This window comes from Megalops cyprinoides, chromosome 1 (assembly GCF_013368585.1).
Source record: "Megalops cyprinoides isolate fMegCyp1 chromosome 1, fMegCyp1.pri, whole genome shotgun sequence".
NCBI classification, from domain to species: Eukaryota; Metazoa; Chordata; class Actinopteri; order Elopiformes; family Megalopidae; genus Megalops; species Megalops cyprinoides.
In genome coordinates this window covers 50,906,845-50,922,535 of record NC_050583.1, presented here as the reverse complement: position 1 = coordinate 50,922,535, position 15,691 = coordinate 50,906,845, and the positions used below count along the sequence as shown (strand labels likewise).

At 41.0% G+C, this 15,691-nt stretch overlaps 1 protein-coding gene across 1 annotated transcript; it reads left to right on the top strand.

Moving 5' to 3' along the window:
- Positions 1-4,823: 4,823 nt before the first annotated feature.
- LOC118790962 (bone morphogenetic protein 2-like) lies at positions 4,824-14,394 on the top strand. Its single transcript, XM_036548171.1, has 7 exons — positions 4,824-4,883; positions 5,036-5,247; positions 11,837-12,078; positions 12,303-12,442; positions 12,523-12,639; positions 12,932-13,152; positions 14,004-14,394. Exons 1-7 carry the CDS (start codon positions 4,824-4,826, stop codon positions 14,392-14,394), a joined length of 1,383 nt encoding a protein of 460 aa, XP_036404064.1.
- The last annotated feature ends 1,297 nt before the right edge of the window (positions 14,395-15,691 follow it).

Below are 15,691 nucleotides of genomic sequence, written 5' to 3'. Positions count from 1 at the left end.
TCCTTACCTCTGTGCGACACTGCTCCTCCTCCAGCTCAGAACCTGGAGCTCATTAGCGCTTCGCCCGTGACCAAACGCTTATCAGACGAGCAGCGCTCCTACACTGCCAGCACTCCCATTGAACTCAGCATAATTAAAGCTCATGACATGTCCGGAAATGATTGTGAGATCTGAAAGGGGAGGAAGCACACCCTCACGTAACTGAGACTCATCAGACCAGCCCCTGGATTCAGTCAAAGTTTGTTCTTAAATTTGACTCACAATCAAACAGTGTAGAAGTATTACTTCTTTTTTAAACTTTTCTTTTTTTTAATTTTTACATGATTTTACATAATTTTTGATGAGTTCTACAATGCAGTTAAAAATAATAGTATAAAAAATAATAATAATAAAAAAGACTTGGATTTGCTTATAATTTATAATTGCATTTTTTTCATAAGGTAAGGGTGAATGTTAACTGTATTCAGAGGAAAGTGCTGACATGTATCTAAGCAACCAACACAAGGAGTCACGGTATACCCTTAGCATTCAAAGAAGCACCAGCTTCCATGACAAATATTTTTCATGGATGAGTTTCTGTTTGCTAGTTGTAGTTATCTGAATAAACCAAAATCTTTATTTGAATGACTATAGAGTATGTGACTACTGACAGTTGTGACTGGTTTTTAGTCTTTGTTAGAATAATTCTCATCATTAATTTCGGCTGACTTAGTCTGTCAGAGTTCCAGGTCACAACTATGGCCATGGATGCAAAGGTCTTTCCTCTCTGGACAAGGAAGACACCGGAATCAGCTCGTCTTTATGATTTTGTTTATTTTCACACGTCTCACTGAGGGGGTTTATCAGTGAAATGAGGATGAGATTTTTGCATTTAAGGCCAGCATTTGTTTTCATATAGGATAACAAATAAACTTATCTTGAATAGATAAACAACTCCATTTAGCATGGTTCATATAATTTTTTAATGTATGATTAGTTGGTCCAGAATATGTTAAACAAAACAAGGAGGGGGTGTTTGGTATATGTGTGTGTGTGTGTGTGTGTGTGTGTGCATGTGTAGGGGGGGGGGGTACATTTAAGTACATACTCAATCAACTTACAGATACAGATTTAGTCAGGATTACATGCCTATTACTCACATTGTCATTTTATTTTTAGCCTGTGCAAAATATTTTTAAAAATGTCCTGTGAAAATAATGTTTCTAATAATATTTACAAAGATTGTGGCATAAAATGAAAATCAGTTGTGCCCCATTTAAAAACTCGCACCCAAAACATTGATTCATTTACTGTGAGAACGACACGGCCACTGAAGACAGATGCCTAAAAGATAAAGAGGTGCCATTTTTATTGATTTCGTTTATAGTGGCTTGGCTTGTTAAGACACAGTCTGGGACACTGAGAGTATGACATTTGAATAGAGTGAAGCTGCAAAATGACTCCTGTATATTATCTTTGGCAAACGTGAGAATGATTGGTAAAGTTTCCTTTCCTCATGGCTCTCCTGCCAATTAAAGTGAGCTCACTCTCTATGAATGAATGAATGAATTCCTATGCAGAAAAAGCATCCAGTAACAATGTTGCTTGTAAAAAAAAACCTGTTTAGAATTTGGAATCTTTCTTCCTCTGTTCATTGGCAGTCCACTCGTAAGGATCAAAACAGGAATCTTTTAATTAAAACACTGGTGACTCCAGCTCATTCTTAATTAAAACCACTCCTGTCCACTTCAGCTTCAAGGCGCACTTGTGCAAAATGTGTGAGCGGGATTTGGGGGGAAGGAGAGAAAAAAATGAGGGAGGTTTTCCAAATGTAACCCTCTGACTGGGATTCCAGCAAAACTGTTTGGCGTGTGAGCGTGGTCTCAGCGGCTCGACGGATGATGGACCATTTAGGAAGAACAACATGGCTTGTTTAGCGTTGCCTGTTCCATCCTTCAAATTGTCATGATCGTGTTTGCTTTCCAGAGGCCAGAAAAGCTGTTCTCTCCAGCGGCTGGTGGGTCCTCTGTAACAGGGCTGATCTGAGAAAGTCAAAATATATGTTCAGGGAAGGTTCACCTATTCCACTGGAGAATTATTGATAGGCCACTGGAGAAAGTCAGTGTCTGTGCGACAGCTGAAAGAAGCCTGGCACACAATTATGTTCTCTTGTGATTATTAAGAACAGACTTAAAATGTCACCAAGGAAACTTTCCCAGCCCAATGGGCTAGCATAGGTTCAGAGTGTCCTGTTTCATTGGTTTGAAACAGCTAAACAGGAAGAAGAACAAGTTCAAGAACAAGTCCCCCTGGACACCATGCAGCCTTAGTTCACTGCCTTAATCCATGTCTGCAATGCTGAGCTCCACATAGAGGTATAAGGTACAGATTCTGTTAAGACTTTGCTGGGGATTAAATCCACAACCACAACTCTAACCACAAGGCTTTTTCTTGTGGTATAACACAGAAGCAATGCCCATTGAACTGGACCAGTGAATACAGCATCCCAAATGAGGAGTACATGTGTTCTCTCTCTCCATTCAGTAAACTATATGATGTTTACAAGGATCAAATATTTAACAGCAGTTCTGAGAAACAGCAAAGCTTTTTTTATTTGTTCTGGGGAATATGTGGTTCCAGACTCACATTGCATAATTTGGCCAAGAAATCACATGCTGTAACATGCAAATACATACTGATCCATCTAATCAAACCTCATTCCTATTGTTGAGCACATTTTTTGTAGGCGGGCTGTGTGTGTCTTTTCTTGCTTGCTGTAAAAAAAAAAAAAAGTTTTTGCAAAGAAGATCTTTCATATGAATTCTCATGAGTCATGGCTATAAGCCTGGACAGCACCTGAAATGGCTTTTAGAATAACATAAACCTGGAGAAAGAGCTTGGTTCAACATACAAAAGCATTTAACAAACACAATTTATCAAAGGGCTGTTTGATGTGTACTTATCACACAATCTGACACAATACTCTCCCTGAGTTTCGCTCACAATGAGTTATTGTCTTTTTACAGACTTTTTACACAATAAATATAAGTTAAAGTAGTATGTACATAATATGTATGTTATACATGTATACATATGCAAATTATAATTATATAAGTATAATTGTATAAGAATAATTGTAAACACTTTGAATCCAAAAAAAAATGCATTGTAAATACAAAAATGATGAGGAGACACCAGAAGATTCTCCAACACACACACGCGTGCGTGCACACACACACACACACACACACACACACACACACACACACACACCTACGAAAAAATTTATACAGAAGCAGCATTTTCACAAAAGCATCAACAGGGGGCAGCAATGCAACTCTTGGATGACTACCAAAAGTGCATCCTCTCACAGGTGCAGTTAACCAGTGACAAGGGGAGCACAATTCCATGGATTCTCCATCACCATGATACCATACAGTGTGTTTATCTTTTTTGGTCTATATCATGCTACCACTGGTTTCTTGCTGTTAGGCAGTTATTTGCGTCACTCTTCTCCTTGATGCTCATCTTGATTGCATCTTTCTGCTCCCTTGTGTAACAATCTGTAATTATTTGATAATTACGATTGTATTCAGATCATTGAGAGAATATTTCTATTATAGGTCCATCATAAAGGGCAGAATGCAAAAAATGAATCTGAGTGATTGATTAATTGAGTATCCAGACAGTTGCCTGGAAAAAAATAAAAGCTTACTCACTGAAAACCTGGAATTGATTGGCATTTACCTGAAATACTTGACCCAGTCCCCGCTGCACCAATTGCACCAGTCTGCCTTTCAGGCTCCAGGTGCTTTTTATCATTGTTTTTTCAATGATAATCCTGGTTCACGTCAGCACACTACCATTACTCAAAATCAGAGAGGTCAAAGTGAATCGGGGCAAAGAGGAGCACAATCAACTGCAGACCACAGCAAGCAATCTAGTCTCATTCCTTATTTTTTAGGGGAAGGAAACAGCATCTTCTGGCTGTAGGCAATGGTCAAACTGTAGTCTAAATCTGGCCAAATGCCAGTGTGACTGCATGCGCTACAGTCATGCGTGCAGGTAATGCAATGTCAGTGCAATCCTGCCCAACCGCAGTTCCTTCTGGCCTGGTTCCAGCTCAGAACAGGTATTTGAGACCTTTTCAGCACCTCATTGATGGCCCATTAGTTTACAGCTGAACCTCCTCCAATTAAAAGCTTGACATTCCAGCGCTGAGGGTGTGTGAGGAATTTTGCTAGTGCGGTAGATACCCACTCTCCTCTGCCCACTGGCACAACACACTCAAGACGAGTGAATGAGGAACTCAGAGCGAAACAGTCCTCTTCAAAGCAAATACCTCTACCTGAATACCTCACTGGGCCTGGCAATACCTGCCTGGCATTTCTAATGATTCAAAGCACAAATGCCTTTCCAGAACTGCATGTACCTTCTGCAGACTCATTCATTGCTCTTAATTATAATAGGTAATTACCACCTGGACTGTCAGTGACTAACACCTTGACGGTAAAAAAAAAAAAAAGAAAAAAATGCATCAGCCCCCAGGAGACAAGTTGTTTCCTGTCACAGCATGGCTGTGGAATTAATATTTCAGAACTTAAGCAACTTTCATTTTTGATGTGAATCACACTGCTACTATTGGTAAACCCGCAGAGACTACAGCTGGCCACAGCCACTTTGTGCGTTATCTTCCCAAATGTCTCCTGAGTTAATCACATATATTGTTTAAGCAGTGAATGCTCTGACTTTGGTGTGAAGAATGCACAGTTTACTTGCACTTCCCCTCTTCTTCTCCATCAAAAAGCAATCGGCGCATTAAACACGTTTTGGAGGGGTGCGAGATGCAGACTTCCTATCATCTCATCACCTTGGCATCTGACCCAAGCTCCAAGGACACCCCTGTGGGCGACCTCATACTGTTATATCGGGCTTCAATGAGGTCAGGTGGGAAAACACTATGAGGACTTTTTTTTTTTTTGGAACGTGCTGCGGATTTTGTATGGCAGGAAGAGCAGACCTGAAATATCTGTTGTGAAACAAAAGGGCCCCATAGGTGAGCGGGGACGAGAAGGGAGACTCCGAGCCCGTCCCGGGCCGAGGTTGCGACAAGGCCATGCCGCATTCCTCCCCCCACCCGTCTGTGTCCGCACGCTGGCGCTCTGCTCACCGTTCTCGTGGGATCCTCCGGGCCCGGCCCCGGGATCAGGCTCCAGGCTTCCTTCCCAAGTCTTTGTTAGCACGCTCACCGCGCAGCTCACCCGCCAGGTGTGTCTCCCGCACCCCGACTGCGTGGCCCCATAACTCCCCCTGACTCACACCGAGATGACAGAAGACTGGGGGGCAACAGCGCCTGGTATTGGTGGGTGGTAGTGGGGTATAGCACTTAAGGAGCAGAACTCATAATTAAAAAGTTGCCAGTTCAATTCTTCACTGGGCCACTGCTGCTGTATCCTTTGGGAAGGTACTTAACCCATAATTGCCTCAGTAAATATCCAGATGTATAAATAGATAACATTGTAAAAAAAAAACTCTGTAATCAATGTAAGTTGCTCTGGGCAGGAGTGTCTGCTAGATGCCAATAATGTAATGTAATGAGCTCTCAGTGCACGTGGTTAATGCATTCACTGCTAATAAGTGCATGCATATTCAGCAGTGGAATGGTATTTTTGGAGGAAGAATCACAGGAAGAGAAATGAATGATGAGAACAAGGGAGAATGTTTGTTGTTAATAAGCACTACGTCTCAGACTGAGGGGTTTCTTTTGTCCAGCTAAAGAGCTATTTTTTGAGATGATGCAGCAGGAAAGGTGGTTGCTGCCAAAGACCTACTGTAATATTAAGAGTTGAAGCTTTTGTGTTGCAATCTTCTATCATGAAAGAAATGAAAGACTACCATATCCATGCAGTGTGATATTGTGGTAAGCACGGCAGTGGCAACAAGGCCTGTAAGTCAGGGGTTGCTGGTTCAATCCCCAGCTGGGCCACTGCTGTTGTACCCTTGTGCAAGGCATTTAACCCAATAATAAAATCTCTAGCTATATGAAATTGCTGACATACAAGCTATGTGAGTCAGTCTGGATACAAGTGTCTATTATACAGATGATGTGAATTATTTCTGACCACTGAAATTTTGTGAGGTATATGTGTCTTGTACATACCTTTCTACATTGGAATTATTATACATGTAACTTGTATGTTGTTTCCATGGCTTAGGTAAAATTTAATTCAATACTGAAATTCATCACTGTATAGTCACTGTAGAAGACATTTACTGAAACAAGGGCAATGTGTGCCACCTTGTGACCAGTTTATAAAACTGACCTTGAAATTTTAAGCTCTTCAGTTTAATAATATCTGACTTCTTGCCTTAAATAAATAATAAACAAAAAATATTTTTACATTTTTAAGAGATAAATATGGATTTAATAAACTCAAATGGGGGGGGGGGGGGGTTTGAGATTTTTCAGGTAAAAAGTTTAAAGAAAAAAAACATCATCAACATCATCAACATGCATGAATGTAATGAAATGGGTAATTTTTTTATAAACTGCAAATACTGTATTTTAGTAATAATCTGTTTAATCTGGGGACAAGATACACACTTTGTCTATCTTTAGGTTGAGTTTGATGCCTGTCAAATAAAGTTCATCAAATCAAGCCCAAACTCTTCTTTGGCTTACCATTCATTGCAGCAATATTTCTACAAGACAGTCTCGAAGAAAATGCAAGCTATGAAAAATTTGTGAAACATGAAGCATAATTTGACACAATTAACTTGGTTTTACTGTTTTTTATGGTCAGTAAATATGTATTGTATTGAAGAAAACATTCTGTTTAGACGATGATAACATTAAGGCAGATGGAGTTATTTAATTGTACATTATGCGAATGTCAGCCATTGTGGACGATTACCTCATCTTTTCCCAAACTACGTACAGAAGCTGTTAATTAAATCTGACAATGGTTACTCACGAAGAACATCTGCAAGTATTTATTTCAAAACTCTGAGGGAACATACAGAAATTAGGACAACGAAAATCTTGACATTTTGGCTTTCCAGCCTTTCTCAGGCGTTATTTATTTAATTTCTAACACCAGTTACTGTAAGTGGTTACCCAATGACATGCTTGTTTTTGATGGAAATGTTAAAGCAAACCTCGCTCTGCTTATAAAAACAAGGAGATACGCTTTTATACGCTATTATGAAGCATAACTCACATAATGTACCTTTTTTCCCATGTTCTAACCGAAGCTGGCGTGCTCGTGGGACAATTTAACCCTGTGAACATTCCAGACACATTTTTGGTACTTGCACCGAATACTTGCACGAGCGCGCAGTGCAAGAAGCTCCTTTCTGCGTTTTAGGTCACGTTCTGCAGGTTAACTGGAGGTCAGCACCATGTCGTCAAAATAGTTATGCTGTAGACTCCAAAGGAGTGAATCGGTTCCTGAATGGGGAGATGCGGGCAAAGAAACTTATCTCCACTCTTTCTTACTATGTTTTGTACAATGGAGAATTGTCTGAGCGATTGACTTGTATTGTCATTCATCGGAGGAACCACATGGCATAGAATGGGTTTGGAATGGGTTGTGATGGATAGGCCAGTTTATGTGGCTACACATTTACATTTACATTTATTCATTTAGCAGACGCTTTTACCCAAAGCGACGTTCAAAAAATGCATATAACTGCACTGTTTAACAGTATTTAAAATTTTAAAGATAATGTAATATGAAATATTAATGTTTGTATTAATGTAACGTTTTGGTAACAGGCCTACTGAAATGCAGTTGCAACGGTTTATAATTTCACGAGTATTCAAGCCATGTACCACCATACACTGCATATAAGCGTCCCCCAGCGAGCACAATGAAAGCAAAAGGTGAATGTTTGTATTTAGTCAGAGTATGTGTTTCTCACTCTCACGTGGCATTCGCATCATAGTGCAAATAGCGCGGTAGCTGGCTGTGTGATTACTACTCGGCAAAAGAACACAGATCGTCATGATGTTTAGCCTCTTCGTTATCAGTGATCGACACATGTTAAATCCAAACATCTCCAATGCCCCCACACACTCAGCTTCATTGGCCCCGGAGCGTTGTTTTTTCTCTCCGCGAATGCTGCTGACGCAACTGCGGGGTTCCAGTTTACTCTCGTTTACGTAAATGCATGTCGTTCCCCTTGCGTCCAAATCATCTTGCTGTCAGATGACAAACGTTGGCAGAATATATAGACATATAGGAAATGTACATGCATACACATAGAAGGTATGTTTTTCGCGCTAATCCAGTCCCATGAATAAAAGGACATTGTAATGTTGAATTCCTTTATGGGTTAGTTTCATCCCTTGTACGTTTTATGCTGTGTAACACATGAACCCACACGTCTAGTACTACCCCCCCAATCAATCCATCAAGGAGTGAGATATGTACAGTTCTCATCAATATATTGTTCATCTGAACGCTGAGGTATAAATTATTTCACACATGTTCAAATGAGCAGTGGCAAGGCGATGCACAAGAGTGGAGCAAGTCCATGTGATTGACGGAGAGGTTATTTCGACCACACCTTCACCCAAGCTCCAAACACATGTGTTACCTGTTACTAAAATATTTCGGCCCCTGTCAGAATGTTGGCACAGATTTACGACAGTATCACCGCATGATTCGCTGTTGCGGCGTTTCCATATCGGACACGTCCGAACCCGATCACCCTCAGCCATCTGCACCGGTGCGGGGTTTCAAAAGCGCTTTGAACTGCTGCTTCCACCCTCGCTAATATAACGCCCGTGCCTTCCCCGTAAGTGCACACCTTACAGGGTCTTAGAGAACGCCGTCCGCTGCATTTTTACGCTCGATTGTAGAAAATACTGCTGCGAGGGATCGTCTTCCTCAAATACCCCCGCTGCTGCTTTTATGCACGCGCTGTAGTTAGAAACAAATGCAGGGAAATGTGTGATTCATCAGACGGTCTCAGATGCATACTGAGTCAGAGGCCAGTAGAATGGCTGTGCAGTTTACCTGTCCATCATCAAAGCCTGTATACTACGTTTTCAAAGTCTATCGATGTCTCCATTACAAAGCTTTCACCAACTGTCACATTAGCACGCTAGCATTACACTGACGGTTTTATTTTCTGTATTTACTAGAGGGCTTCATTGATAGGGGTCAAAAGTCATGCGAGAAAACCTGGGTTATTGGCTGCCTCTGGGTGAAAACTTTAGCTTCTGAATTTGTTTTGGCAAGCAGAGAGATGTGGAGTTGTTGCTGGGGCTTTGTTGTATATGGGGGGACACCAAGGTTTACGGTTTGGACAGTTTACATATGTCTGTGTGGTTTTGAAATCAACACAGTATTCCATATGATGTTCTTCAGTTTACACAACATTGCTTTTTAACATTGAATACAAATAGAGTTTTTAATCCATGTACTGTAAATGTACAGATTTGATTGTCTGTGTACAAAAATAAAGGGGGAATACAATTTGGCTCATGCCAGACAACTTGGCTAGTATCAGTGGTCAAGACAAGAAGCTGACCAGAGTTAACCAGGTAATCATCTCTGCCCCTCGACAGACCCCAGTGCAATCAACTCTAAGTTTTATAGTGAGTAGCTCTTCAATGCTATATGGCATACAGATGATAAAGATCTTCACATTGAAAACATTGAAAAATGTTTATGCTGTTGTGTTAAGGCTCAGAGATGTGCTTAGAGAATAGACAAGAAGATCATCTACAGTTTCCCTCAACCCTGCATCTGAGGACCCACAATCTATGCTGATTTTCACTCCAGCTGAGCTCTCAATCAGTTTGGTTTGAATGAGCTGTTCACTGTTGGGACATCTCACTTGAAGCAAAGTCTAGCACATTCTCTTCCAGATGAAATCATGTATATCCACACCCAGCAAACTCCTTTTTATCATTTACTGTACTTCTAAGGAGTTGACTTCTGGATGTGTTACTTATTTGTTTGAACACAAAAACATCTGTATATCTCATCAGTTTGCTTAGACTGAATGTGTTCCTTTTGAAAACAGAAATTCAAAATGTCCAAGAAATAAAAGATAGGTCAAAATCATTTTAGCCTCTTTAGGAAGAGAGTTAAAATGATTTGTTTGCCTTTATGACTTAGGTAAATTCCGCCAAAAGGCAGAGAAAGATGGTTATGCTGGACATCTCTACAGTGACATATCATAATGAAATGGAAGCTACCCTTAGGCCTGTTAATTTTCAATAACCTTCAGCATCGTACACTTAGTAGCAGTTCCACTGCTCAGAATGACATGACAATCGGCAGTTATCAGGAAAATGTAAATTGTTAGCATTTGCATGCGATAAAGCAACACTGCCACTTGATGCGATTGGTTTTGGTGCCGTCAGAAGGAGTTATATTCTTGATCAAGAGAAGTGTCCCAGAGCTTCGCAGCGATGCACATCTCTGTCCATGGTACTGAATTCTGCGCAAGGGCAGACAGGCATTTCTTATATATATAAATTGTGTTATCCTAAAGCGCTTGATAACAGTTTGGTTGAAAAGCCTACGCCTTTAAGCAGATTTTTTTTTTTATCAGAGCGATAGTCTTATTAACACTGTTTGTAAGGAGTTTTCCAGCAGCCATGACCAACGTGATTGAAGATAATCCGCGATTAGTTTAACTGCGTTAAATTGATCAGACGGATTTTTGACACCTCCTTGATATCATTTAGCCATTCATCCTCGCCGTAATTACCCAAAAGGCGCGTCGAGGAGAGGCTCGGGTGTCATGGTGATTAGGACAGACATGTTTTGGCAGGGTAATAGCGCGTAAATCACTGTTTTCGTTTGCGTCAGAGGTCTGCGTTTTCGTTTGCCTTCTTTTCTGTGAGGAGACTGGTTGCATACTGATAACATGCTCTTGATTCTACAGAACCCACCAGGGTCACACGCAATAAAAAGTAGCTCCCGTGATTTCTCCACGTCTGACAGAGAACTATGCAGACTACTTCTGCACGGTTCATTCTTAGTCTCTGCTCAGTGTGCTCAAAGACACAAGCAGTCTTCCCATTTTTCATGTGCAAACATTCTGAGAAGATTTCAGAAATATGCAAAGCACCACGAACTGCTTTTGTGGTACATGAGTTTGCCTTGCCTCACAGCGTTAATTGCGATGTCAAACTTTACAGCCCTCTACAAAAGAAATGACTGCAAGTGAAGCGACCACCGGCAACCTTTCGAAGCTTGAAAGAACTGTTGAATCCGTCCCTGTTTTAGACTCCTGATGAATAAACAGTGGATACCAGCCGAGCAAATGTCACGATGTCCGTTTTAAATTAACGATTAAATGATTTACTCGGTTGGAACAATTGATAAAAGAGAGGTGAAAAAAACAGAAAAAATATATGAGGTAAACACATGATGCATGGGACGGGTGACAACATTTCAGACAAAACTGTGTGGAAAATGCCCCAATAAAATAAATAAGTTAGTAAGTAAGTAAATAAATAAACAGTTGATGAAGTTAGGTGAGTAACCATTCAGGCAAATATGAAGGCAAGGGCGCCTAAGTATCGTGCTGCTGTTTTGTATGGCCATCATCTTAAATTATTCATCTTGAGGGGTTTGCCCATTTTGTCATTGTCACTGGACACTGGCAGTATTTGAACATGTTGTACATGCAAAGCTCTGAGGATTCCCGGAGGCTTAAATTCTCCCATGTCCTCGTTCAGTGTCAATTCAGGACTGAGTCGCGGAGGTACCACAGCATTAAAACAGGAAGTGTCAGTCTTTAACTAAAAAAGTTGCGCTAACATGCTATTTCAGGCTGTGTGGGTCTGCTCCTCCTTGTCACTGCTACTAAGACCCGCTTCTTTTTTCAGGGTTTCCTCCCAATTTCTTTCCGTGGAGACCGAAAGGAAAGACGCCCGTGAAGTTGTCTCGCAGGCGATAAAGAGACTACACGAGGTGTTTCACATTGGAGACCTGCCGCAAAACTTGTTCCATCACAGAGCGCCTCCGCAATTCATGCTTGACCTGTTCAACGCCGTGGCGGACTCACACGGTGTTACCAGGGACCCAAAGATTTTAGAGGGCAACGTTGTGCGAAGTTTCGAAGACAGGGGTGCGTATTGGAGTGTGGTTGCGCTCAAGTGTCTATTAGAGTGAGGATTTAGGTTCGATATTTCAACTGTGCTATAAAAAAAAAAAAACTAGAAACAGACATACCCCAGAATTTAAACGAATACCCGAAAACGAATTGTAAGTAAAATAGCAAGCGTTAAATCGAGGAAGTGTTCTTTTTCCACATATAATTTTTTTTCCACATATAACTTTCTCTCTCCGCAGGACATTCCGATCGGATATTTCATTTCTTCAATTTGTCGTCATTCGACAAAAGCGAGAAGCTCATCAAAGCTGAATTCCGCCTGTTTAGACAAAAACAAAATGTTCTTTCCCGGAATTCGTATGGACATCATTTTTATAGAGTAAGTTGCTTTCTTTGTGCTCTGCAGTCCCTCTTCAAACGTAACGTGCTAAATCTTGACTGTTATTCTTTCTTCTGCAGCTTGACCTGTACGAGCGGCTGGACAGCAGAGTTGCGCCCTGGAGAGGAAACCTAATCACGTCACGATTATTACCCTTGTACACTCAAGGGTGGGAGGTGTTCAATGTCACAAATATAGTACGAAGATTCCCTGGGGAGTTATTATTTTAGCGAGACCAATTATTACTCATAGCATTATTATTATTATTATTATTATTATTATTATTATTATTATTATTATTATTATTATTATTATTATTATCAGTAGTAGTAGTAGTCGTAGTAGCATTACAAATAGTAGTTGTATACTGGCAATGGTAGTTGTAGAAGTATCTCCTGGCACAGCTAAAAGCATCTTTGATCCGTTTTAATGAGAGGACTCGTATCGATAGATCTCTCCATTAACCAGTCACGCATGTTCCCGTGACAGGTTTCCAAGTGGATTCACAGGACTGACGCGAATAATGGTATTCTGGCGGTCACGACGATGCCTTCGGGAAATATAGTGGACTCTGATGTGGCGGGTCTTGAACGAAACAGCAAGAAAAAAGCATATCTGGTCATTTTCTCGGACGACGGGAGGGAAGAATCAAAGAGAGGTCATTCACTTAACCAAGGTAATTCACTGATATACAGAAATGCAATTTACAGGTTATTTTCACGTTGTTAAAAATACACGTGTTAAAATCGCGTCAACAAGAATATTATCTCACCAAAGTTGATTATAGTTGAATAAATATATATTTTGAATAAATACACAGCTCCTTCAGTTCTATTCGAATGACAATTCAGAGGCCTTGTTGTACATAATGGTGCTATGCTATTGAGAGTGATTTGATTGATTGTGAGAGAGTGGGGATTGTATGTTCCATTGGGCCACTGCGGGGAGAAAAGTAGACCATGGTACATTAGTACAATACTACAGAACTGTGTAACATTTGGAGGTCAGCCAGCAACGTGTGGGTAAAAACTCTAGAAAGAGACTATACAGTAACCAATCCGTGCGCAGTATTTGGATTAGATTAGAGGATGCCGGTGTTACCAGTCCTAACAAATAAGATGCCTGGACCATCCATCATCCACTCTCAGAAGGTGGGTGCCCACTCATACCCTGCGTAAGGTCAAGATTTCGATCCCCTGTCCGTCTCACTGGCTGTGGAATGGAACTGTTCTGATGAACTGTGGAGATGAACTGATGCCTCATGTGTTGTGCCCATGTTAACGTTTCTGTTATTATTTTCCAGGTGTCTCTCTAGACACCACGTGTCTCTCCCTGGGGTCAGGGAATGTTTTTCTATTTTTCACGATTGGCCTGGGTTTTCTGATCTTTTTTCATGTACTATTTTGTATGTTTATCACTCTGTGACAATCCTCATTGTAAAATGCACAATACACCTTGATTGGTTGGTTGATTGATTGATCTTAATATATACATGTATTCTGTTAGGACCAAGAAAGGCCCCTGGCACCGATACAACCATGAAGCAAGTCAAGGACGCCAGCGCAGCGTCACTGAAGAAGGTGTATAAGAGCAGGAGAACCCGCGCAGCCCCCTCTTACTCCGACGGCCATCCCATTTCATGCCAAAGGCTGCCTCTCTACGTGGATTTCGAGAGAATCGGCTGGTCCGGGTGGATAATCTCTCCCCGGGGCTACAATGCGTACCACTGCTCGGGTTCCTGCCCGTTCCCACTTGGAGAGAGCCTAAGAGCCACCAACCACGCCACGGTGCAGTCCATCGTCAACGCGCTAAAATTGTCCCGAGAGGTGGAGACGCCCTGCTGCGTGCCCGACAAACTGCAGTCCATCAGCCTGTTGTATTTTGACGACGAGGAGAATGTGGTTCTGAAACAGTACGACGACATGGTAGCACTCAGCTGCGGTTGTCATTAATCATAATGACCCATCGTGTTCTCTGAATATATTTTTGTAAGGATATTTCAAACAAAACTTAGCAATAATAAATCTTCAAAAGCCTTCGTTAAATGCAAGTTATAAAAATCCAATATTTCGATATTTTTCCAAATAAAGAGTCTATGTTGCAATAATGAATCATTATTGTGTTAGACTACATGGGCACCACGAACGCGAACTGTGTAGCGCTCACACACAGTAGGTATTGAACCGATTTTTTTTTTTTTTTTTTTTTTTTTTTGGTATTGTTTAATCTGTATGAGGAAAATAAGAGATCTGCCTTAATAAGAATATTATTGGTGTTTGCGCGTACAGCCTTCTGGAACGTTGTGCTTGGGGGAGTTTTTAAAAGCAGCCGAATAATGGTATACCACATCATTGAATGAGGAAAGTTTCAACTAGGTGACTTGCCTTGTCTAAAAGTATGTCAATTATCATGAGTTTTTTTTTAGCGACAAGCTTCATGCACATCATACCTGTGTCACATCTGTCAGGCACGTTTCAGTGAGGACTGTTTTTCAGAATGAGCTGCACCAGATAAAGGTTATTCAACATATATTACGCACATTAATGTTACGTTTGTTGATATTACGTCTGTCCTGTATGTACTTTAAAGGGCGACAAATACAAAGGGAAAGGCACTGGGAAATAAAATAGGCAAGAAAGCATTTGCCGAGTGTATGCTTTATTCTCTTGCTCGTGTTGGAAGTCGCTCTGGATAAGCGCGCTTGCTAAACGGATGTAATGTAGTGTAACGTAATGTCCACTAGAGCGCCCCACAGTGCAGCTCAGTACTACTCAAAAGCATTTACAAAGCCATGTTGCCGCCAGACGGCGTACGTTACGGTTGTGTACACAAGCCTGTCTCATTGAACATTTCCTAACCTCCTTTTGTTTAGATGCTCGCTTTCGATGCTAGCCAGCAAAAATATCCAAAATATCGAGTTACTCTATTTTGGTTTGGGTGCCAGGTTGTGACAATCGACCCATAATGCACTATCTGGAAATGGTGAATACCATGAATTATGCTTTATAAGCATTGCTGAAATATTGATAATCCCACTTAAATGAAGCGAGTCTTACAGCGCTTCATTTAGAATGAAGCTGAAACACTTGCGCTGAACGATGTCTGTGGAAACAGTAGAGGTAAAATGGTTACACCAGATGACATGTAGATTTGAACGGCTCTTGTGCAAGATTCTTACGAAGATACTAAGTCATTTGAAGAAAGATGGCAAGGCTATGTTAAGTTCCGCTCCATAGTATGGATCACAGT